The 24,784-nt window shown below is 40.1% G+C and overlaps 1 protein-coding gene across 1 annotated transcript in view; it reads right to left on the reverse strand.

Moving 5' to 3' along the window:
* The window catches only part of LAMA4 (laminin subunit alpha 4), a 130,955-nt gene extending 108,358 nt beyond the window's left edge, over window positions 1–22,597 (reverse strand). Inside the window, exon 1 of the mRNA XM_063096436.1 lies at window positions 22,385–22,597. Within this exon, the coding sequence (XP_062952506.1) occupies window positions 22,385–22,582 (198 nt within the window). The 5' untranslated portion in view covers window positions 22,583–22,597. The remainder of the gene's footprint in view (window positions 1–22,384) is intronic.
* Window positions 22,598–24,784: the final 2,187 nt, after the last annotated feature.

Raw genomic sequence — 24,784 nt, forward strand, 5'->3', positions numbered from 1 at the left:
TTGCAAAGGTCTTCCACCCTTAGGGCCCAAGGGGTAGAGAAAGACTGTTTTACTAACCCAGGGAAAGCCAGAGCCATGGAGGAGAGATTGCTGGTGGAAGCTCCAGTTTTGGGGGTGCACAGCTTCTGCCCCAAAGGCAGTGCTGAGGCAGAGAGGAGGGTGGCAGAACTGCGCCCACTCCCCCTCCTGCTACTACCTACCTGCTATGCCAGGGAGCCTGAGCGCTGCTGTCTTTCGGGGTCAGCCACCGTGGCAGAGAAGGCAGGAAGGGCAGAGGTTGGATCTAGAGGGGCAGGTACAGAGTGACCAGCACCCTTATTCCCAGGGGTGTGGCAGGAAAAGGTACTCAAGCAGCAACAGAAAGCACTGACCTGCCAGCTCTGCATCTGTTCAGAGGTCTAGTGAATGTGTGAAAGGACGGTCTGATTGACCTCATTTCTCAGACAGTCCGAGGTCAAGGACTTTTTCAAATAATCAAGTTTACCAAACATTACCAAATTTACAAAAGCTCATTAAATAATGTTAATTTACCCATTAGGATGGTTTTAAATCCTGAAACAAAAGCTAAGTCAGCTTTTGATAGAAAATTATTAAATGTGATACCCAGAAATCACTGTGGTTGCATGGACCCAGCTAGATATAAGCCACAGGTTTAGGATTATTGAAATCCAGCTTCTTTTCAAATTCATCTTTCTCATGGCCCATTCATCGCTTTGTTGGTGGAGAGCAATGCCTCTCTTTCATGTTTTTGCCTCCTTACATAGCCCTGCTCCTCAGCCTTCTTGAGGCATAAGCCTCAGAAATCAGCCCAACCTGTAACAACGCTCATTATCTCCTTCAATGTCCCAAACTCAACTTTACGTTTCATAAAAATTTAATCACCTCTTGAGAGGTAATTGTTCTTTGTTGATGTAGAAAGATCTTTTTAGCAGTAGTTACTGTTAACATTCATTTGGTGGTGACAACAGAATTTTAAGTGGTCTCATTAGAGGTCATAGTCAGGAAATAGCATGGATATAAACGCTTCTTCCAAGACATGTTTCTGGAATAGCTAGTAAGAGACTGGGAAGAGCTAGCAAATTGAATTCTACCCATTCGGGGATTGAAATTACACTATTAAAAGATGGATTACACTTCACATATTTGGACTTCACATAATTTACAACAATCTGAGAAAAGTGACATTTTCCCCTGTTCAGTTGATGGAGCATGTTTTCAAAGAATCCAAATAGGTAAGAGTTTGTATTCAAAGGTGAAATCCATTTCAACTAATCAATTTTGATAGGTTCCTCAGTATAACTGCAGTGAATTAAATGCTAACTTGAAGAAGTTAGGGCATTTCATAGGTAGGGAAAAAAATTCCTTCCAAACACTTTGTCCCTTTTTTTCTTGTTCTTTTAACAGCTCTACAAGTCCTTTCCCCCCCCAGGAACATGCACATTTAGGTGCTACTTCTTTAGCATTTACACCACAAATTGCCAGAATGTGATGAAAATCTACTCTGGCATTTTAAGAAATGTCCACATGTATATCCATGCTCAAATCCTCATTTGTCCACTATACACCAGGCAGCTGTTCAGCAAAATCTTGTTGAACGAATGAATGAATTTCTCCTCCAAATATACTTGCATTTAAGATAAATCTCACTGATTTATCTCCCGTGGGCGTAGATATGATACACTGGCATCTATTTCTTATGGCAGACATAATTCCCTATAGTTATGTCATTTGTAGACAGCCTGGAGCAGATGATCCAGAGCCTGAGGTCATCTGGATTCCAGTTCCAGCTCAACCACTGGGTGACCTTGCTCAGGCTATTTAATTCTAGGCCTCAGTTTTTCTTTCTGAGAAAATGAGAGTGATCACCATATTACATTCTAGAGCTGTTGTGAGGATCAACAAATACCATGCATTTAGAGTCTAATATAAGGGCTCAATAACTATTGGTTTCCTCTCTTCCTTTTGGACTTGTCTCTGTCAGAGTTATCTGTTTAACTAGTAGCTGCTCAGAGAGCTGCAACTCCTTCTCTCTTTATGGCATGTAGTTCAGCAATGTCACTTGAAGTTACTGGATCATTGTCTTTTTTCCTCAGAAGACTTAACTTTCCGAGAACAAAAACTGGATTTGTCTGATTCGTCCCTGAATCCTCAGTGTCTTCATAGAGTGGGTGCTTAATAAATATGTATCAAATGTATCTTGGCATTACAAAATCACAGAATGGTAAAGCTGGCAAGGACCTTATTCCTTATCTAACCCTTAATTTTAAATTTGGGAAAACTAAAACCTAGTGAAGTAAGAGACTTGTTGAAAGCTACTTACACAGAACAGAGTGATGTCACCTCTTCCCTAAACCACACTTCTTGATGTTGATAATGAAAAAGAAGAAAACTATCATGAAACCATGGTGATATTGCCGAAGCTCACATCTCTTCTGGGGCTGAGAACAAACCTACGTTGTCTATCTCTGCCTTTCTCAGGGATGTCTTGGATAAAAGTCAACTCTACTAACCTTTATCAGGCTTATCAAGAATCTTGTTGAAGATATTCCATTAGTACATCTCCCTTATTTCACAGGGGAGTGCCATCATTATCAAAAGGTCTTGATACCATTCCCCAGGTATCTCAGAGGAGGGGGACCAGGCGTGGTGGGAGTGAGGGTGGGGTAAACAGTCTTAAAAGCAAACTCAGGTTTGCTCCGTGACTGTATGGCTAAGTTGAGATGAGAAACATTGCCCATTACCCCTCTGTCATTACTTGGTTTTTGCATATGGCGATTATTCTTAATTTAAATACAATAATTTATAGCTGGTGTTTAACAGTTTTCTGTAGCTAGTTTTTAACAGCTTTTATGTACTGCAGATAGAAACAGACTGTGAAGCAAATAATACAGATTACTCATTAGAGAAGTCAACTCTTGTTAGGAGCTGGTTGTATGACATCCAGCTGTGTCCCTGACACCTCCCTTGTTCCATCTGAGGGATCTAACAATAGGCCCTGGGAAAGGATGCCCCTTTGTGTAATACACACCAGCGTGTGTGCAGGTGTTTCCCCTCTTGAATCAGAAGCAGATGTCTGGTCAGGCAGAATATATGGCAGCTTGACATATGTCTGGCCCCACCTAAGAGGAAAACTATGCCCCGTAAGTTGTACTAATAAAATACCATCACTGCAATTTTGACTGAGCCATGAAACCAATATCTTCGTCCTTCAACACTAAGGGAGGCCAGATCCCACAGACGGTTTGTAACTGGCTGCAAACCTAGGACTGTGAGTTGAAACTTCACTCTGCCATGTGTTTTATGAGACAAATTTTACGAGACAAATGACAATAGATTCTACTCCAAGTGTCCTTATTTGTAAAATGTGTGCAGTAGAACTCATTTAAAAAATATTTTGCATCTCTAGTATGTGTCCAACACCTAAAATGGCTCAGAAGAAGTCTTCTTCAGGCAAAGATCCAAGTAGTTCAGAGTGGTAGTCAGTTCAGGGACTCTGGTGACTTCAAAGAGTTTGTGAAAAAGTAGAATTACAAGGCAATATGAATGTTTCCATGAACTTTCAAAAGTACTCTCACCGAGCACCAACTGCTTACAGAAAACAAAGCAAATGAATTACCATCCTGAACACTCAGCTCCTTAATTTGAGGAGCTAATTAAGAAAAAAACAGACTTTTGCAACAAGTGGTAAATCTATACTAATGAAATTTTAAGTACGATATCATGAACTCTTCATAAGCTACTTCTATTCTTTTTAGAGCATAGTTGGTACTCAAAATTGGTACAGAATTTCCATCCTTTTCATGTTATTTAAGGGTATTTTATATGAGATTTCTCCCCAATTTCCCTCCCCTAATATTTCATTTTGAGATTTTTGTGAAATGATATTTAATTTAAATCTTTATTTCATTCAAGTTTACATTTATAAATGGTATAAATAATTTGGGCATTTCTTTTTAGTAAAAATTTTAAAGAATAGTTTCAGAATCACTTTATACTCTATCATCCGTTTGTAGCTTTGAAATGTTGCCCCCAAATAACTGTTGTGATCCAGATAGTTATTCTGTTGCACATGGTTATAAATGTGAAAGAAGAGTACACAAACTAAAGTGAAAAGAAAATGACTACAAAGGAGATGGCGATGTCTGGAGTGCTACAAATCTAGTCTCTGCACTGCCATTTTAATGACAACAAAATAATACATATTTATGAAAGGAAATGAATGGGGAAGGCTGAGAATGTTTGATTTAAAACTATTCTGTTATCTGTCATTTGAGGGAAAAATTGTGCTGATTTTAAAACAATACTTTAGTTACAGATGTTTCCAGACCCCTTTCCTGAACCAAGGAAACAAAATACTATTCAGCAACAAGACCAGATTTAGAGATGGGGCTTGTTCCAATATAAACATTTCCTAGCTAGACCTTCTCCAGGAAAGTGCATAGTCAATTTTTCCATATACAGTGGGAAAGACAAAGCTTTTAGCTTAAAAGGCATTCTCACTTGCAGCGGGGTGCTCCTGGAGCGAACAGTCTAGGAACGCCATGGTTTACTATTGATGTCAAGCTGAATGCTGAGTTGTTCTTCAGAATCGTACGACAGAATTCTGTCAGAATGTACACACGCCACAAACAGAAGACTGGGCACTGCTGTGGCTTTCAGCATTTGGTATAGTCACTTATTCATATCGTCTCTCTGTTTCATGTACCACTGTTTATCCTGGGTCCAGCTTGGGGTACAAAAGCAGACAAATAACTGAGAAGTGGATCAACAATTTTGGGGGGGCACCAATTACACTGAAGGCAGTTGGACAGGCAATTTAGGGAATCAGAAAATGAATCATAAACTCTGTTGGCCTACAGGAGTTCAGTGCGGCATTTAAGATGTATTTTTAAGTTAGTATAATATACGGAAGAAAGAGCTAAGGATCATAATATAATGAGAGGTACAGAGAAATGCTGAGAGAGTGAAGAGGAGGGAGAGATTAATTTTAATGCAGGGTGTATGTGTGTGAGGGAATCAAGAATGGTTCTTTGGAGGAGGTGGCCTTTGTTCAGGGTTTTCTGGAAGGAGAAAAGCTGATGATGAAGGGCTAGAAAACAAAGGGCAATTTTTAGTTACTCCCCGTAATGTAGAGAGGCTGAAACTTGTATTCTGCCTGTTGTTTCATTCCTCACATCAGGCATCCTTCACTCTTGGTAATCTCCCTCAAAAAAAGCACTGGAAGGATTTATTTTTTTCAACTTGCTGGAACTTTCTTTGAAAGGATTAGTTTAATATCAGCAATTAAACTTATGTGACATCTTCAGGAACCTTGTGGCTTACAGTATACTCACTTAGACAAACCACCCTCTTTCCACAAATATTGGAGGCATGCCCTAATCCCTCGTGTTGGGAACATCTGGAAGTCTTGGTAATTCTTTGTGGCCACTAAGACACCACACATTACTCTCACGTAGCTTGAAAGGTAGAAATTTTGGAGGCCACAATAATTTTCAAGTTATAACTTACACATAGAGAGAATGTCATTCAACTATAAAAAGAGGTTATTTTTATTTTACCCTCTTTCATTCTGCTCTCTGATGCATTTTACCCAAAGTGAGCTGAGCAAGATAATGGTGGAAATGCTTGGTTTTGTGCACTCTGAGTAGCTGCCAGATTGATTTAAATGACCTATAATCTACCAAGAATTAAAGCAAGAACCTGGTACACTTGATTTTCAGTACTCTGCTGTCAATAGCCTAGTCCCTGAGTAGCTGAAATATAGCAAAAGACTATTCTCATAAGGTCTTGGCTACATTTTAGGATTTTTCCTTTTTCTGAAATTTGTAAATTTCTAGATGATTTGAATTAAACTCAAAGGAAATCCATGCTGATTCATGATGTTGAAGAGAAGACACATTTTCTAGATGAACATGAGATTATGTTAACAGATTAGAAAAAAAGAGAGACTGTAATCAAAGAAAAACCAAAATACGTTAGATAATCTGAGAGACAGAATTTCTTTTAACTAAAAATCAGGTCCAATTCTTAGCTTTCAAAATAATTGAATGGAAGAGCAGACAAAAAGATGTTCTATAGAATTAGAACATCTTATTTCCACTGAACATTCTGCATGTCCAAAACACGCATGTCCAAAAACACAGGGCATAGGAAAAATGTGCTTTATCTGCCAGAATAATTACAAATACTGTTTGAGACTAGGAAGAGCCCAGCTTTTTAATAAAAACCCAGAGGTTTTAAGCACCTGATAAAGAGTATTATCCTTCCCTCATAAAGAAAATTACCCTGACCATACAAAGTTATTAATATTACCTTAAATACAGCATTACTCTCACCATACTGAACATCCTCCTCACATCAAAGACTGGGGAGAGAGGGAGACATGGTAGTGCCTGCCATTTTGAAATTGAACCATGGAATGGACAGCAGGTCAGAGCTGTGCTGCCTCCCAAAGACCTTTCTTTGCTGACCCCGTGAGAGCTGCCCCAAGCCCCTGAAATCTTCCTTATTCCTTCTCTTCTATTAGGCTCAGGGCACATCTGAGCACAAGCTGTTCAATTTGAAGTACCTGGATTATACTGTAAAATTCTACAGTTCTGCTGGGATCTGGCAGATTTTCTTTGAGAAACGGGTCTTATATATTTTCTTACTGTTAGAAGATAAGGATGACTTGGATTTGAAATCAACTGTGGAAAAGATCTACAAGTAAAAATGAGGAGACTCAGAATTATTATAAAGCAGGTTGGGAATGTCACAACGGGGTACAACTGCCGGAGAAGACACTTTGGTGCTATCACACATTGCACTTTCTTCATTAATTTCTCACGTTTCCATTGTTTTGCTACACAATAGGGAAGTTTCTTAAAGTCATGTGGAAACCTGACTGATTACTACGCGCTGGGGGCATACTAGACATGATGTGGTCTGGGACTTTAAAAACTCAGTTCTTCAATTGTTTTAAAACAAAAGCGTTATTGTATATTTTTGAAATTGGTCTTTCTTTCTTTCTTCCTTTTAAGATCAAGGACGTGTTGTTTATTTTTATGTGACCATCAGAAAATTCTAGCCAGAAATTCTGAAATCTGATTACACTTGAATGTTTACTTTCTAAGTACAGGTGCTGAAAGCCTAGTGTAAGAGGTTGATAGCCATATAGGGCCAAGGCAAAACATTTCTGAAATAAAAGAAAAGGGATGAATGATGTGGTCATAAATTAAATTCCAAACTGAGATAAATGTAATGACCAAAGGCCAAGAGAACTTTTAATGTTTTAGTAATTAAATTACCTAGTTCTTAGACACAGAGGGCTGCATGAGACATAACAAGAAGGGAAACACAGATATGTCCTTGTCTGATACAGCTCTCCAGGTGCTGCTCAACCTCGTTATTTTTCCTGCCTTTGCAACCAGGCTCTGTGACACAGTAAGGCAAGAGGATTGCCCCGAAAGCCAGGAAATTTGGCTGCGATTCCAGTTCTAGAACCCTCCATAGGACCTTCGGTAATTGACTCAATTTCTGGCTCTGGTTTCCTCCTCTTCAATGACATTAGCAGCACGATGATTTCTAGGCTCGTCTCATCCTTACAGTCTAGACTTCTATGGAACTTCCTGCTGTTTCAATAAGGTTATATGCTAGGAGACTTAGGCTAATCATTTAACATCTCCATGCTTTCATAAATTAGATTAATAACCACTGGACTGCCTGGTTTGTAAGATGGTTGTGAAGATTAAAGATGGAAATACATAGGAAAACAATTTGTAAACCATGAGAGCTTTATAAATATTAACATTATTTTTTGACTTAATTAGTAGTCATTAGAAATTCCAGTATTTGGCAGATGTGAATAACATTTGTCCAATATTAACAGCTTTTTAGAAGCTGAACTCTTCAAGCTATGGGTTAAAAGAGATATAGGAAGGTTTCCCAATTTATCAGAAGATCAGTTCTCCCTAGGTGATCTGCATATATGCTATAAAGCAAAATAAAACAAGCTACAGCTTGCCTTCATGACACTGCAAAGGTTCTTTTATCCAAATGAAAAGCTAAAGTTTTTGATGTTTATTTTCTCAATTTTTATAGATATAACGTTCATATAGAAATGGCTTTTGGACCACAGATGGGTTGGAATACCATGTCGAGGGAGAGGAGAGTAAGACAGAGCTATCTTTTTAGCTCAGGATGCTGGTAAGAAATTGTGCTTTACATTTTAGGATAAGATCATATTTATTGTAATGGAATCATTGGTTTAGAAAAATAAAAACTGAACAAACATCTGGCCATTCCTATGAGGATCAAAAGATAGGGGTTATCTGGTCTATACACTCACCCTGTCCTCTCTCCAAACCTCCTTTGTTGTTTTCCTCAGCATTCACAGGTAATGACTGACACAAAAGTGGAATTTCCTAATTTCCTAGGAAAGGGCCAAAAATATCACCAGACAGGAACCGGAAGCATAGAAATACCTCTCAGGAGAGCACCAATTGTTTGCATATTTCTAGCTCATGTTTGGAGTTGTTACAGAGGTGCTCAGAGCATCAGCAGCTCGCTGCAACCAGCAGCATGTACTGGCCTGAGGCAGGTGTGTGTACTGCTGTGGAACTGCCTAGGAGGCACTGATTTAAATAAGACTTTGGAGACTTGTCATGATTTAGAATATCAACTTGGGAGGCCCCAGCATAGTGGTTCTCAGCTTTCCTCATCCCAAGCTGTACCCGAGGCATTTCTATGGAGCCTCAGCCTGAAAGCCACTGACTTAGTTGGTCTTATGTTAAAAAGGCCCTGCAGAGATTCTCTCCCCGCCCCCCATGATTTTACACATTTGTACGAACATCAGCAGCACTTTTGACTTCTCCCTCATCATTGCTCTCCAAACATATGACAAGCCATCTCAGTGGGACCTTGGCAATGATCCCAGCCTCTGTTCTCTCCTTTCCAGACCACAGCCACCATCCAATCCAGGCCCTTCATACTCTCTCCTGGATAGTCGTCAACGCACAACATTGGTTACCTGATTCCAGGCTCTCTGAGCCTGCTCAATCCATCCAGCAGCCCGTTTCCAGATTAATGTTGACAAAGCACAATTCTCATTGTGTTTCTCTTTCTTCTGCTCTGAGATCTTCAAGGGCTCCCTGTTGTCCAACCAGTTAGTACTATTTCCCTTCCTAGAAGAAACACCGTGTTTTTGTCTTTTGTCATTCTGTCCCTTCAACTTATATTCTTTCCCTCAACCTTAAAGATTCAACTCAGATGCCACCTCTCCCATGAAGTCATGTGGCACCTTCCTACCAGGAGTGAACGTTCCTTCTAAACCCTCTAAGAGTTTTTATAACATAACAATTTAGTTGTATTACTTTCTTACTATTCTTGTTTTATCTCTTTTACTGTGTTTTGTTTATCTTTGTAGGACACATGGCATTGGCTGAGGTAGTAGGTACCTTTCTGTTAAATAAGAGAGTAAAGACATTGATGTTGATCAATCAAGTGTTCCTAGACACTTAAGGAATACAACTTGGCAATACAGGGCCTAACATACTGCTTTCCATACTTTAAAACATGCAATTGTGATGTACCCATGAAAAATTTACAACTAAAATGAAATGCTAAAGTTTTGCTTTTGGCCACAGGTAAAACACAGTGATAACGCTAATTATTTTATCAGAAGCTCTTTTTTGCAGTTATAAATTACTTTGCCTCATTAAAAAATGCATTATTGCTTAATACATTTCACTTAGTAGCTGTTACGGACTCAATTGTGTCCCCCGAAATTCATATTTTCAAGTTTTAATCCCGAGTGTGACTGCATTTGGAGATAGAGCCTGTAAGTAGATAGTAGAGATTAAATGAGATCATAAGGGCAGAGCCTTAATCACATAGAACTGGTATTTTTATAAGCAAAGGAAGAGACACCAGAAATCTCTCCCTCTGCATGTGCACAGAAGAAAGTCCATGTGGGGACACAGCAAGATGGTGTCCGTCTACAAGCCAGGAAGGAAGCTTTCACCAGAAACTGACAGCACCTTGATCTTGGACTTTCAGCCTCCAGAACTGTGAGAAAAATAAATCTCTGTTGTTTAAGCCACCCAGTCTGGGGTATTTATTTTGTTATGGCAGCCCTAGCAGGCTAATAAGAAGGCAAAATATTTCAAAACATGAGGCAAGAGGAGGAGGAAAAATAGCAAAGAGATCCTTGGGCATGACAACTTTGGGGGCCATGTGTCTAGTACATTTCTGCTTCCAGCTCACAATGGACTCCACAAGTGACACCTGCCACAGCCATCCTCCTGGTCCAGGAGGGCAGACTACCTGGGTCTGTTCCAGAGCAAATCACTGGTGCCTTGAACAGTGCCTTTCAGATTAGGCTCTTACTCCTTTTGTGCTGAATGAATAACTCACTTATTTCAGACAAGTTGCTTTACACAGTGCTTGAAAATTTCTAGGAAAGGAGTTAACAGCCTATGCTGCTCTTGGGTCTGTCTTGGATCCTATCTGTTGCTAAATTTTCTTTTTCTATAGTTATTTGTTGAGAAAAATTTCAAAAGGTAAACTGTTTATAAACCTTCACTTAGTTTTCCTGTGATTGACATACTTTGTCTCATCATTTCCCCTGACGTTGTTTTTGTTCAAACTCTTTTCTTATCCTTTTCAAGTTCTTTTGAGTTGTAGGTCCACAAAGTAGACTCAGGATTCCACTGAAAAACTAACATGCAGCATAGCTGGAGACACATGAATATTTACACATTCACAAATTATGCCAACTTTTATTCCACTCTTGTCTAAGGGAAGAACTCCCCATTGTTACTGAGATGACACAGTTAGCTTAATCTATAACTCTATAATTTAAAAAAAAGTCAAAGCCTAAGTATATCACTAATTTAAATGTTCTTTAGAGACTCGTCAACTGCTAAGACCACTGTGGCATTCCTGGATGGTACTGGGGACCTTTGTTAGCTGAGCTATTGCTAAGGCACTCTGTGATTTAGATACAGATTTTAGAGGGTCATTATAACACAAAGGTTAAGAGCTTGGAGCCAGATTTCCTAGCTGTGACCTTGAATAAGTTACCCAACTGCTGTATGACTCAGTTTCCTCATCGTAAAATGGTGCTAACATTAATGTCTTCATCATAGGGTTGTTATGTAATAAATGAATTAGTAATACACAAAAAGTGCTTATTACAATAGTAACTAGGACACAGTGAGTGCTAATCTAGTGCTTAGTAATAAAGCTAACAGGATTTTAGAAATCAGCCAGTTAGCTGTCCCAAATGAGTTCAAGCGTAGCTGCCCTTTAAGGCTGTTATAAGAGAGCAGTCTCTCAAGGCTGAGACTGCATCAAAGAGACTTGGACTGTGCTGGGAAAATGGGGATGCCTGCTCTGACACAAAAGGAGACACAGACCCTGTCTCAAAAGCTCTTTCCTGCAGAATTCAATCCTTCTAGAAAAGTCCCTGCTTGGAGAAGCACCTTGGCAATTCCCATTTTGGGGAACTGGCTCTTTCATATTTCTTAATGTCATCTTTCTCATCCAGGACCCAGACTACAGTCCTCGCTCCCTTGAGAACTATTCTGAATCAGAATGGCTCCCTTGTTACCAAGAAACATCACAATCTCACTATTTCTCGAAGCATCTGAGCCATACCCTATTTTCAAGCAGATTCCACAATTAAATTCTTCTCCCGCCTCCCTTTCTCTTCCCTCAAGCACACAGAATCTCCAGTGGTCCCATTTTTTTATCCAGGCTACAGGTGCTGGGAAGGGATAGGCAGGAGTAGGAAACTTTCCATATAATTTCATGTCTATTCTCAAAAAACCCTTTTTGGGCACTCACTATGTGTCGACCACAGTTTCCGGAAGTGATGCTACCTTCTCAGCTCCTCCAAATACCTTGAAGCAGCCATTTGACTTGAAGATATATATATATATATGTATATATATATATACACATATATATATACATATATATATATATATATATATATATTTATTCTGATGTGCACCTTTTCAGGGCTAGAGTCTGGTATGTGGGTGAGCCTGTGAACTCTCCTCACTAGCTCCTCTCAGCTATGATTTGGTTTTATTCTTTTGGTCTTCCCACCATAATTATATCAAAAGAACTTTCCCTTTCTGGATTCACAATTTCCCCTGAGTCCATTCAAAACTCAAGCCCCGCTGCATAGTAAAACCTGGTTTCTCATACTTTCATGTGCATCTGAACAGCCTGGGGATATGGTGAAAGTGCAGATTCTGACTCTGGGGTGGGACCTGAGGTTCTGCACCTCCAACACATGCCCAGGCAATGCTGAGCTTGCCATTTTGGACCACACTTTGAGTAGCCTGATTTTAGACCCCTCGTCCCCATAGCCAGCAACAATCAGGCCATTCACACACCAGGGCAGGTTCACACACCCCAACAATTCCAGCTTCCAGAAAGTTCCCTGAACGTATTGCTTCCAAATGCTGCACTCTGCCCAGTCTAAAGAAGGCTTTTTCTTTACATTATCATTAAGACTCAGTGGACAACTGAACGGTATATAACATAAGTGGTGATTTCAGTTGATGTTTATAATAAATCAGTAATTTGTAGCTGACTTTCCTTTCTTTTCCCACTGAAAGAAAATACATTGCCCTCTCTGGACCCTCTGCCATTTGGCAATTAACTATTTACATTTACACGCATTTGCCTCAGTAGTTTTCCATGTCCCTGACCTCTTCCATTGTCAAGTCTTTGCTGTTTCTGCAGTGGCACTTCATGCTTAGGGCCATCCTGAAGGGTCTGATAGAGTAGGTAGCAGCACCCAGGGACCCTGGCATGGGAGACCACTATTTATTGACCTCGCTGGGACACACCTTGGTCACACTTAGGTGTCTGTAGCTAATGCTCTTTGCAAAGCTTCCTCGGTGTGTCACCTTGGAGAGGCACCTGTCTATGGCTAAGCTGGTGCCCTGTCTTGCAAATCATCCCCAGCCTCCAAACCTGGAGTTGTTAGAAACAGGGAAAAGTACTCCATTAGAACATCTGCCCCCTGCACCAGCTCAGGATCCTATGTTTCTTTTAGGCTCTGGACTCCTAAATCTTGGAGTTGACCAGGTTCCTTTACCTGTCAAAAGTGTTCTGATTGTTATTGATGGAGCCAAGGACCAGAATAGTTAGTTCCAGACTCACAGTCTAGCTCTACTCAATTCCATGAAAATTTCCTACTAATTCAACTTAAGCATAAGTCAAAACAATAAAGAGCAAAGTGAACAATACTGTATTAGAAGTAAATAACTTTTAAAAAAACATGTCTAGATATGCTCAAGTAATGATCTCTAGTTCTAAAGCTAAGGATGATTAAGTCTACTGAAATACTTGGAAAGAAAATAAGGTTAAAAGCCAGAAGGCACAGTTCCTTGTAATGCTGCTAATGAGCTTTGTGTCCTTGGGCAAAGCATCCCAACCTCCCTTCTCTCCCCAGGTCCGTTTCTTCACCTACAAAATGAGAGGGCTGAATCTCTCAACTTCCTTTCTAGATCTAACGTTCTGTGATCCCTTTGATTTTATGGTTCACACTGCAGGGTATAATAGTTATGCATCCAATAATAACCACCCACTGACTCTACATTTAAACAGGTTTCCTTTATGCTGAATTCTGTGCTGCAGCAGAGGCTTCAGGGCCTGTCTCTTATGAATGGAATTTCAGGGTCTATTGGCATTGATCACGACAGACAACAATTTCAAGGGAACAATGTAGAATAAGGCTATTATTCATGCACTACAATGAAACAGTGGCCATCTCCAGACATTCAGACTGTGTTTAGTCTCCAAATAGCAGGCATTTAGCACCTCACCTGTGACCTGGGGATTGACAGAATCACCCTGCTGCTCCCAGGAAACATGACAGACAAGCAGGAAAAGAGGTAACACTTAGGGCATGCATAGCTTGTCGAACTGTGTCACTGTTCATCAAGGGAAAACATGAGTGCCATGGCCATGAAGCTTGAAAGATACCATGGACTAATTCTGCTGTGGAAGAAGAGGCTTGCCAAGATTTTAAGCTGGAGACTCCGAATTTGTGTTGTGGCTCTGTGCTGTGATTCTACATGGTTCTACAGCCTTAGCGTCCCAGAATCTGAGGCTCACTAGGCATTTCTCTTGCTTTCTGCTGGCATCTATATTATGCATTCCTCTGGGTGACATTTGGCTTTATAGAGCTGCTTCATTCAGTATGCTATGCTGTAGTTCACTTTGTACTCCGACAACAGTATTCCATGTAACAGACACGTCCCTGAGACAAATTTTAGTGAAGGTATATGTGATCCCTAGAGTCCCTGATTTTCTTTAAAGCAATTGTGCCACTTCAGCTAATGGAAGTCATAATTTCAAAATAAATATTAATACACAAAGTCTGCACTGTGCTCAGGAAACATTTTAGCTGTAATGTACAACATGGATTACTGGTCTAGTCTTCAGGAGACTGTGCTAATGCAGCTGTCAATGTTGTGGGATTTCTCCAACTCACCAGTTCTCATGGAGTAATAAATGTAGATATTTCACTCCATTTAAGTAAACACAAGATCTTTAGTTTCCACCAAAACACAACATAAAAACTAAGAAGGTCTTGGGAGTAAAAAGAAGGTCATTTTGTATATTACTCAAAGTATATCTACACACCCCTCCTCCTGCTTTTAACAAAATTTGTTTCTTTATGTGTTTTTTCTTTATGCAGAGGATTTGGGCTTGAATATGGAAAATTTCTCACTACCACTCAGCCTTGGAATGTTGTTTCCCCCAAGTTTCTCATGATAAAAAGGTTCAGTTTCAGAGTTGAACTGCTGGCAGCTGAATTTCATTAAGACTTTGATGGGAAACTTAAGTTGGAATTACAAACATCTGTGGTTAAACTTCCCTTTAGTAAACCATTTCCCAGAATTTAACTTTACCACACCAGGAGTTAAAAAAAAAAAAAAAAAAAAAACCGAACCAAAAAAACAAAGAAAACAACACCCCCCCCCCCCACAAACCAAATAAAACACAAAAAATTGAAATAAAGAATGCTGCCTTTTTGCAAATAAAGGAGTAGATATTAAAATATTCTTCTATATGGTCATTCTACTAGCAATCTGCTAAATAAACTAGCAAATTTACTTATTTTAGAAAATAAGTAATTGTATGGAAATGCTAAGTTTGGAAACTCAAAGCATGTACTGGAAATCTGACTTTTAGTGGTTTCTAACCAATCGAAGATCTCAAAATTATGTCTGGTCATCGTTATATTTATATGGTTACCATGAGCAAGGAAAAACCCCAAAGGAGGGGACCATTTTTCTCATTTTTACTTCGAGGAACTGACAAGTCAGATTTGAGAACTTAATTATGAAGGAAGAAAGGTTACTGTTCTTGTCATATTAAAGATACAGAGTTTTTTCGTTTAGCTTTTCTAGGGATTTAGAAAAAAACATTTATTTCTCTTAACTGCTCTGATCATCCTATGGTAGGGGAAAGGCTGCTCAAAGAGCCATCAGAGAGATGATGACTATAAAAGCTAAACTACTGTCTCCTTCTTCTCCAATGTCGGGTAACCAGCAAATTTGTAAGCAAAAGTTGATAATAAAATTTACAGAAAATGTAAAGATTTAGATGACAAAATACTTTAAACAAGATACTACAAAGCTTTACCTGCATACAGACACAGAAAGTGGAAGAAAGAGGGAGAGGCAAGAGGGACAGAGTGAGAGAATTCGCTAACTTTAGGCAGCTTCTATGAGGGCACTTCAAAAGGCCCACGGAAAACAGAATTAAAAGATAATCCAAATCTTCCCATGAACTTTTTGAAGTATCCTTGTATATATTATTTCATTTAAATTTCACAACAATCTTACAAAGCAAATACATTTCTATTCATTTTACAATCAAAGGAACTGATCCTCTAAAAGCTGATCTAGTTTGTCCAAAGTTGAATGGCTAGAAAGTCATGGAGCTGGATTTACACCACAACTGTCTGGCTGTAAGCCCACTTTTTGCCTTTGATGAAAGGTGAATTTCAAAAATTGTAAAGCAAAGACTGTAAATAAACAGTCCTTGGGCAGAATCTGGCCCTCACATGTACTTACCCTACAGGGTGTTAAAAAAAAATTGAGTCGACAATTTTTCCTATGAATCCATATTCTGTCTTTTCCTTAGAATAAAATAAACCCCTCCCCAAATCAAAAGACCAGGCAACACCAAGAGTGGCTGCCCCTCTGGAAGAGGCATCCTTTCCCCTCCTGCTACTTGAGGCCCCAGCACTCACAGGCTGCTTTCCTTTTGCTGAGCTGGCTTCACCCAATTGGTTTTTACCTGGCCCATATGAGAATCAGAGTTTTAAAACTTTTTCTGTACCATGTGATACAGCAATTCCATTTCTGGGTATATACCCCAAAGAAGTGAAAGCAGGGACTCAAACAAGTACGTGTACCCCAATGTTCATAGCAGCCATTCACAATAGCCAAAAGGTAGAAACAACCCAAATATCCATTGAATGGATAAACAAAATGTGGTGTATATATACAAAAGAATATCATTCAGCCTCAAAAAGGAATGAAATTTTGACAATGTGGATGAACCTTGAAAACATATGCTAAGTGAAATACGCCAGGCACCAAAGGATAAATATTGTATGATTCCACTTATTTGAGGTACCTAGAGTAGTAAAATTCATAGATACAGAAAGTAGAATGGTGGTTGGCAGGGGCTGGTGGAGGGGTTAGTACAGAATTATTGTTTAATGGGTTTTAGTTTGGGAAGATGAAAAAGTTCTGGAGATAGATGGTGGTGATGATTGATTAACAATGTGAATATATTTAATGCCACTGAATTGTACACTGAAAAATGGTTATAATATTAAAATTTATGTTATATATATTTTGTCACATTAAAAAAAACCAACAACTTCCTTCGGTTAGATCAGAGAACTCTGGAACTATAGGAGATGGAATTCTGTATTTTTCAGTGATTTTCATAATAAATTCTGTAAAGTAGACTATGTATTCCTTAGGTGATATTGTTTTAAGTTATCTACCTGTTAATCTAAATCAAGAGCTTCTAATGTAGATTGTGGCATCATATGGAGAAAACACACTAGAATATTATTATAAAAGGAAAATAGACTATAAGAAGATTCTATAGTTAAAAAAAAGAGCTATCTCTCTGGGAAGGCCACTACTCTACTGCTAAAAGAGAATGGAATTTGGAAACTTGCTCAAGGTATTTACCATCTCCAAATATCAATTTACTCATCTGTAAAATGGGTATAATTTTCACTATTGAGTAATAAATAAGATAATATATGTAGAATCATGTGACCTAGTAGAAGTCAACAAGTGTTTTTTTTTTTTCTTCTTCTCTTTCTTACATGAGTAATTTAAAAAGTAGTTATTAGACTAGACAGGGAAGGGAAATTATCTAATTCTTTGATATTCCTAAGATTTTATGCTACTTATGCTACTCATCTAGCAAGCACTACATGAATGGTCTTTAAAAAGCATTTTACATTTCTTCATTTTAAGACATTACCAAAACTTTGACTAAAATTATCCTACAGATACTTCTATTTACCTAATCATCTCTTCGTAGATACTCCTGCATAGCGAAACTGCTTTTACAAACTCTTTTCTAGCTGTGCCGCTTATCAGGTAGGGGGCCTGGGCAAGTGCTGTATGCCTCAATTTACACATTGTAAAATGAGATAATAACTATACCAGTCCCATTGATGTGTCATGAAGGTTAAAGAAAATAACTCATGGGAAGTGTTTAGACCATTGTCTGGTATGTGGTAAGTACTGACTGAATGAGTATTAGCTATAAGCTATGCAATTATTATTATTACTACCATCACCACTATATTCCAGTTCTTCTTAAAACCTTCTTTGGTGTTTGGTCAGTAGGTTATTGTGCCCTACTGGTCAAGCTCAGGAGTAATTCTTTTGCACATTACCTTCACCGCACTTAGCTCGTAGCCCCTCTGACAGAACACTAATTTATTCTGCATTATAGGGTGGCTATGTACATTTTTCTCTCTCTTAGATTGCTTACCCCTTGAGGCTTAGGATGAGACTCTACCTCCTTTCTATCTCTCTTGGTGCCCATTTTATAGCTCTGTACATGGTAAGGCTCCAAATCTGCTTGTTGGGTGAATAATTAAGTGAATGATATGCAGGGGCTTGAATACTTAGCTGAATCTCTGGCACGCAGTGTGGGGTGCTGACTCGGGCTACAACTGGAGGTCTTAGTGTGGTTCTATGAGGCCTTTTTCAGTGTAAAGGACCAAGATAAGAAAAAGGAAAGCAGATAGTAAAAGAGATCTAAATGTCTTTTAATAAGCATTCTGCAACCCTTTAATGGTGGGGAGCCCAACAACACATTGTGGCGTGGGCTCACATATCAACCATGAAAACAGTCAAAAAAAAAAAAAAAAAAAGTCTCTCAGAATCAGTCTAGTTCCTAGTGCATCTTTTTTAGTAAGTCAATTTGTCCAGTGTAGGGTGCACATATGGTTCAGGGGGCACTGATTTTCTTGGAAGGAAGTTAACACAACAATGACAACAACAACAAAACTCAAGTCAGGTTACTAGGAGATAAATTCCTGTTTACCCCTCTTAGGGGAGTTTTCTCAATATTGTCAGTTATTTCCCTAATTTTCTCATTTATCCATCAAAGCCAGCAATACCACTGCCCCGCTCCCCCACTGCCTCCCACTGTGCTCTTCCAGCAATGTCCTTGCCCCCTCTAGTTCTCAGTTTCTGTGTGGTTTCTTTTCAGCCACACAGTGTCAACCTATAATCTAGTGTTCTTGACCTTGTTTAATTCCTGTTTCTTTTGGATACACAAGAATCTCACTCTTCTCAAGGACGATCTGATACCAGCTTCTTGCAGGGTCTCCTATCTCCATTCCTGCACTCTCTCCAGGTCTTTTACATATCTATATTGGTTAAGAAGACTTTACCTAGCTTTGCTTGCTATAGTGTGTATGGTGAAATGAATAGATTTTCTTTTCTTAAGTGTGAAATATTAGAATACCGAATATCCTTCTTGAAACCACCTTAGGTCCCCTTTGCCCACCCACACCTACTGAAAGTCACTGTTCTCACCACGCACTCAGCAATAATGGACTCAGTAAACTGCTTGTCAAAAAGCAGAAGGTGGGCATTTTCACCATCTACTCTGCTATAAAAAAGAATGAAACACTACCATTCGTGCCAACATAGATGGACTTAGAAAAAATTATATTAAGTGAAATAAGTCAGGCACAGAAAGAGAAATATCACATGTTCTCACTTATTTGTGGGAGCTAAAAATAAATAAATGTACAAACAAACGGGATTGGGGGTGCAGGTAAGAAGACACAACAATCACAACAATTCCTTGAACTTGTTAAGACAAGTGAACAGATATGATTTTGATGGGAGGGGGGCAAGGGTGGGGGAAGAGGACTCGGTAAAGGGACACCAAAATCAACTACATTGTATACTGATAAAATAAAATAAAAAAATAAATAAACAAAAAGCAGAAGGTAGGAAAATTCTCCCCACAACTAGCCCAGATTTACCCAGGGATGCTCCTCTTTTCAAATTCTTTGCATCCTGGGAGAAGCTTGGGTGTGTTTTACGGGGGTGGGGGGTGGAGGGCTTCCTTCTTGGTCAGCTAGTGCTTTCCATCTTTTCACTCTGAGCGTGTTTTATGTGTTTGTTCCCCAGCTCACGCTGGGCACCACAGTGTGCCACAGTCCATGTCTTGGTCTGAGGACCCAGGGATGGAGGGGACACAAGCCCCACTACTGAGGAGCTTGAAAGAACCCTAGGAAGGCCTTCAGCTAAGCACCTCCCATTGCTCCATGCTTGCCTTAGTATTTTTCTTCCTTCCCTTTGAAAGAGAATTGCAGAATAACCATTCATATAAATCCAATTCAAATAAAGTGCATGAATTTATTTTAGAATATCTTATATTTAGAATATCTTCTCATCCACACATTGAACCTCTCCCACCAATAATGTGTCCATGTTCTCTTTCTCTATGTAAATCCAGGCTCCTGAACTGCTCCAGCAAAGTGGTTGTACCATGTTATTAAATCTCTGGAATGTATTTGGTTTAAGGTCTACTTACTGGCTATAAAGAGCATGGGAAACCTACGGTGGGGCTCTGGGATTGCCATGGGACCACAGGGTAACTGAAGACATTATGTGAAACTATGCTGTGGGAACATAATTACCTCAATCCCACCCTTTCTACACCATATACTTTGACCTTCCTGGAATGACTAATGTCTTCTTTCTGTTTCTGTAAACCAAAGGCCTCAGCTGGCATTCTGAATCTATTAGACTCTGACAGTATTACAAATTTAACTCACTATAGGACATTATTTCTGGTTGGAAGAGTATAGACAAACAGGCATAATAACAGTTTTAAGTAAAATAGTATCATAAAAACAAAGTTCTGAAAAATATTCCCAAGTAAGGGTTTCTTTTAATCTGATCATTATATATTTTATATGATAATAACTCAGCATGTGCAAAGCATTTATACTATGTCAAGCATGTGCTGAGCGTTCTATTTTATCTAATTTCATCACAATAACTCTATAAGGTATGAAGTAGACATCAATAACTTCTCTAAGCCTCAGTTTCTTTACCTGCAATTTGGGCATCTGTAACTTGCCCAAGATCAAGGAGCTTGAAATTTAAACTGGGGATCATCAGCCTGAAAGCCTGCAATCTGAAACACTTTGCTGGGCCACCTTCCTATTATTTCACTGAACATATGAGTATATAAGAAATTGATTAGGGTTTCAACTTTAAGTTTCCCTGAAACTCAGATAATTATTTTCTTAATTTTTTGCAGAGTGAGAGTTACAGAAAACAGTTGTGTGTGCCTGTCTCTTTAGATTTAACAGATAAAAATACAGGATGCCCAGATAAATTTGAATTTCAGATGAACAATGAAGAATTTTTTTAGTATAAATACCTCCTATGCAATATTTGGGACATGCCCAAATATTTACTCATCTTTACCTGAAATTCGAATTTAACTGAGTGTCCTATATTTTATCTGCCAGTCCTATCTTTAAGTCAAACATTTCATTCAGGGACTTTCCATGCCAGAGCGACAGGTGGAGGTAATGCTTCTGGGGGTTAGTTCTAAGTCTGTAGACACGCAATGCCTGCCCATTGTGTGGAGTCTATCCCGGTCAGGCTTCTCCCCAGTGTCTGGATAAAAAGCTGACCAGAAGTCATGTCCCCTCTTTTTAATGGAGGTTACATTCTACACCACAATGAGAACTTGGTATACTCTGGCCCTACCCACCCCATTCCTCCCCCAACCTTTTTGGGGGACAAGGGTAGGGCTCACTCTGAAGAAGGACCATCTTTATGTGCCTTATTTTTAATCATCAATAATTAATAACGGCAGTTATACTGACAATTAGTAGAATTAACAGCAATAATCCAGACGTCAGTGGTGTTAGAAATGGTGTCAACCCACATAACATTTAGCTGTATGGTTGCCATAACCATAGTTATTGTATGCATGTGTGTGTGCTTTGTTAGGTCAATTGCTCTGTCCTTTCCCATGAACTTAGGTGGCTTCATTTTCCTCCTCAGCCTCTCCCACGCGTACTGGACATGCTGTTGTCTGTCTCAGCTCAGGGGGCTCTTAAATCACTTACTCTGGACTTACCCACCATCAACAAATTTCTACACTTTGCTTATGTTTTCAACTTAAAAGCTATTGTAAGGTCCTCAAACAGCAGCTCATTAAATAAACATAATATCAATAGCATATCCTGATCATTTTTGATTTGGGGGTGGGGCTTAATTATAATCGGAACGTCTTGCTTCTGGAATGCAGTGGCTCATTTCTGTTTAGGGTATCTGCTCTGCCATTTTTTAAAAGCTTCTTTTGTGACTGTCACTCTCACTCACACCCCCTCTCCCCGCCCACTGCAGAAGCCTTCTGTTTAACCTGAGACAAAAAGTTAGGTTTTACACTATGTTTTAGCAGCACAGAGGAGCGGGACGCCAGTGACAGGATTCGCTTGACAAAATGACTCTATTGGGACACAGACGTGGCAGAAAGCCACTGACACGCTGCTGCACTCCCAGGTGACAGTCTAGCAGACCGATTCCGAGCACGAAGGACACACGCATTTCTGCCAGTTTGAAAAGACATGTTCCAGAGCCTAAACTTTCAACTCACAACATCCAAATCTCACTTACAAAGTAAAACTCTGCATTTCAAGTTTGTGAACGGATCTAGTCCAGGTGAAACTCTCAAGGCAGTGGGGGAGGGAAAGAGGCGGGGAGAGAGAGGGCCAAGTGTAGCCCAGACCGCGGGGCGCAGGTGCCCCAGCGGAGTGGCCACGGCAGGGACACCGTACCTCGGCCGCAGGCGGCAGGCGTCCCAGGGCCACGCGGGGCTCGCTCGTCTCCAGCGGGTCTTGCCTGCCGACCGCTGAGCTCCCTTCAGTGTCAAAAGCAGAAGCGTTGTCGTCTCCGGACGCCGCCGCGCGGGAGCAGGCAACGCCCCAGAGGAGCCACAGAGGCACGACTGAGCACCAGGCTGAGCTCAAAGCCATCTCTCCGCTGACGTCCAACAGGGCTCCTCCAGGGCTCTGCCACTGTTGGTCCACGTCGGTGTCCCCGCTGGTGCGGCGGCGCCTCGCTTACTTTACCTTCCCTCCCTCTGCAGTGTCCAGATGTGGGGACGCCAGGCAGCCCAGCCAGCACCTTAGCAAAAAGAGGGAGAGTGAGAGTAAGCCAGCGCCCCAGTCTCTCTCTCTGATCTCTCTCTCTCTCTCTCTGTTCAGCAACGACCCCCCTGTCCCCCCACCCCGCTCTGGCTCAAGGACCTACAGACGATGGAGTTTAAAGCCCAGCATCAAAAGGCGAGCGCGCCTGGCCACCTCCTCTCCCGGGCGGGTCAGGACGGAGGACTGCGCTGTTCTGGCTTCCTTCCCACACTCATTCTCACCACTCCCTTTTTACCTTCCACTTCCAGGCCCTCCCACTCCAAGTTGGCTTTTCAGACACCAGGTCGGGCCTTGCCTTGCAGCCTCCCCTCCCCTCCCAGTTTGGAGCCCCTCCAAGGGCTCCAGATGAATATTCAGCCTTTGTGATTGCTTCCTCACGGCACTTATTTATTTAGCCAGGGTGCCGGATGTTTTATCTATATTTATATAGATCTTTTATGTGGCCCTGCTAGTTTGCAGGAAAGTGGGTGGAAAGGGATTCCAGGGGCGGGAGCCAGAGGTAAAAGGCAGAGAGGCGGGGAGCCCACTTTCTTGAGCAAGATTTCTCATTTGCTAGACATAGGCTGTTGCACACTTTGTGCTAGTATCTTCTCTGGAGACTGGCTGGCCACCCCTCTTCATCCCTACAGTCCTCACCCAGAGGACTTAAGAGAAGAATATCTTTCACTGCAGCACTGGAAAATGACTTCATTACTCAAATGCATGAACTTTTATTTACAAAGAACATCTTGTTTTCATCCTAAAGAGGTGCTTTGTAAGGGACCTGGAACAAGGCTTGCAGTGTATGAGCCTGTCAAATATACTGCCCACAGCCCCGACCTCTTCCTCTTGGCCTGTAATCGCCTTCCTCTTGGCCTGTAATCTCATGCCTGCTACATCTATCTGAATTATGCAACCTTTCCAAGAATTCAGGGTGAAGTTGGGCTACAATTTTTATGCCAGGGGTGCCCCTGTGGTTGGGTCAGTGGCCACTACAGCTGATAGGCACCTTCCTTTACATTGGCTTCATAACAAAACTTTAAACATTCCCACAAGACCCAAAAGTGGTTTTAAAATGCTCAGATGAGACAACCATAAAATGATGCCTAGATAAGTTTCTAGGTGTTTGAAATCACAATCACAATATAAAGCATTTTTATAAACCTTAATCATTAGCTCCATTTCATAGAATAAAAGGAATTTTATCTAAGGATAAACAAAACAACGGTTTATTTTGAACCTATCATGTGCCAGATACTTAGCATATGTTAATTGTAAACCTCATAGCATTCCTCCAAAGTAGGACTACTATTTCTTTTTTATAGAAGAAGAGAGAGAGATTCAGAGAGACTAGGACATTTACCCAAGGTCACACAGCTGTGAGAGCTTTGGATCCTGGCCTCACTGATTTCAAAGCTCTCCTTTACATCTGTACCACACTGAAACTCACAAAATAAAGACCATGAATTCATAGGCAAAGAGATGGGCATTCCCATTTTTTGAGTGCTTCCTATGTGCCAAAAATTTTGCATACATTTTATCTCATTTAATTTTATCTTTGTAATAGTCCCTTGAAGTAGGCATTGTTATAAACATTTGGCAATGGATGAGTGATAAAAGTACTCCTATAGCCCAGGTAAATCTGATGCTAAGATTTCTGATTTAAATGATAAAAGGAAAGCCAGAAGCAGCAAAAAGAATTCTTATAGATTCCAAAGTACTGGTAATGTTTTCATTTTAAGATATAAAAATAGTATTGCAAGGAGTCATTAAGCTAAATTATAATTATCTTCTTCCACATAAACTGGTTAACCTACTAAATTAAGTGAAAGAACTTAAAAATATATGTTTGGTTTGATTGGTTCTTTGGCAGACTTACATTGGGAGATAAGATGGTCAGACTCCAAGGAAGAACAAATTTCACTCAATTATCCTGTCCCACTCCCCCTTTAAAAGAACTTTAAATAAGGAGGCATAACACTACCTGACTTCAAATTATACTGCAAAGCTATAGTAACCAAAACATCATGGTACTAGCATAGAAATAGA

The sequence above is a fragment of the Cynocephalus volans genome, chromosome 5 (assembly GCF_027409185.1).
Source record: "Cynocephalus volans isolate mCynVol1 chromosome 5, mCynVol1.pri, whole genome shotgun sequence".
NCBI lineage: Eukaryota > Metazoa > Chordata > Mammalia > Dermoptera > Cynocephalidae > Cynocephalus > Cynocephalus volans.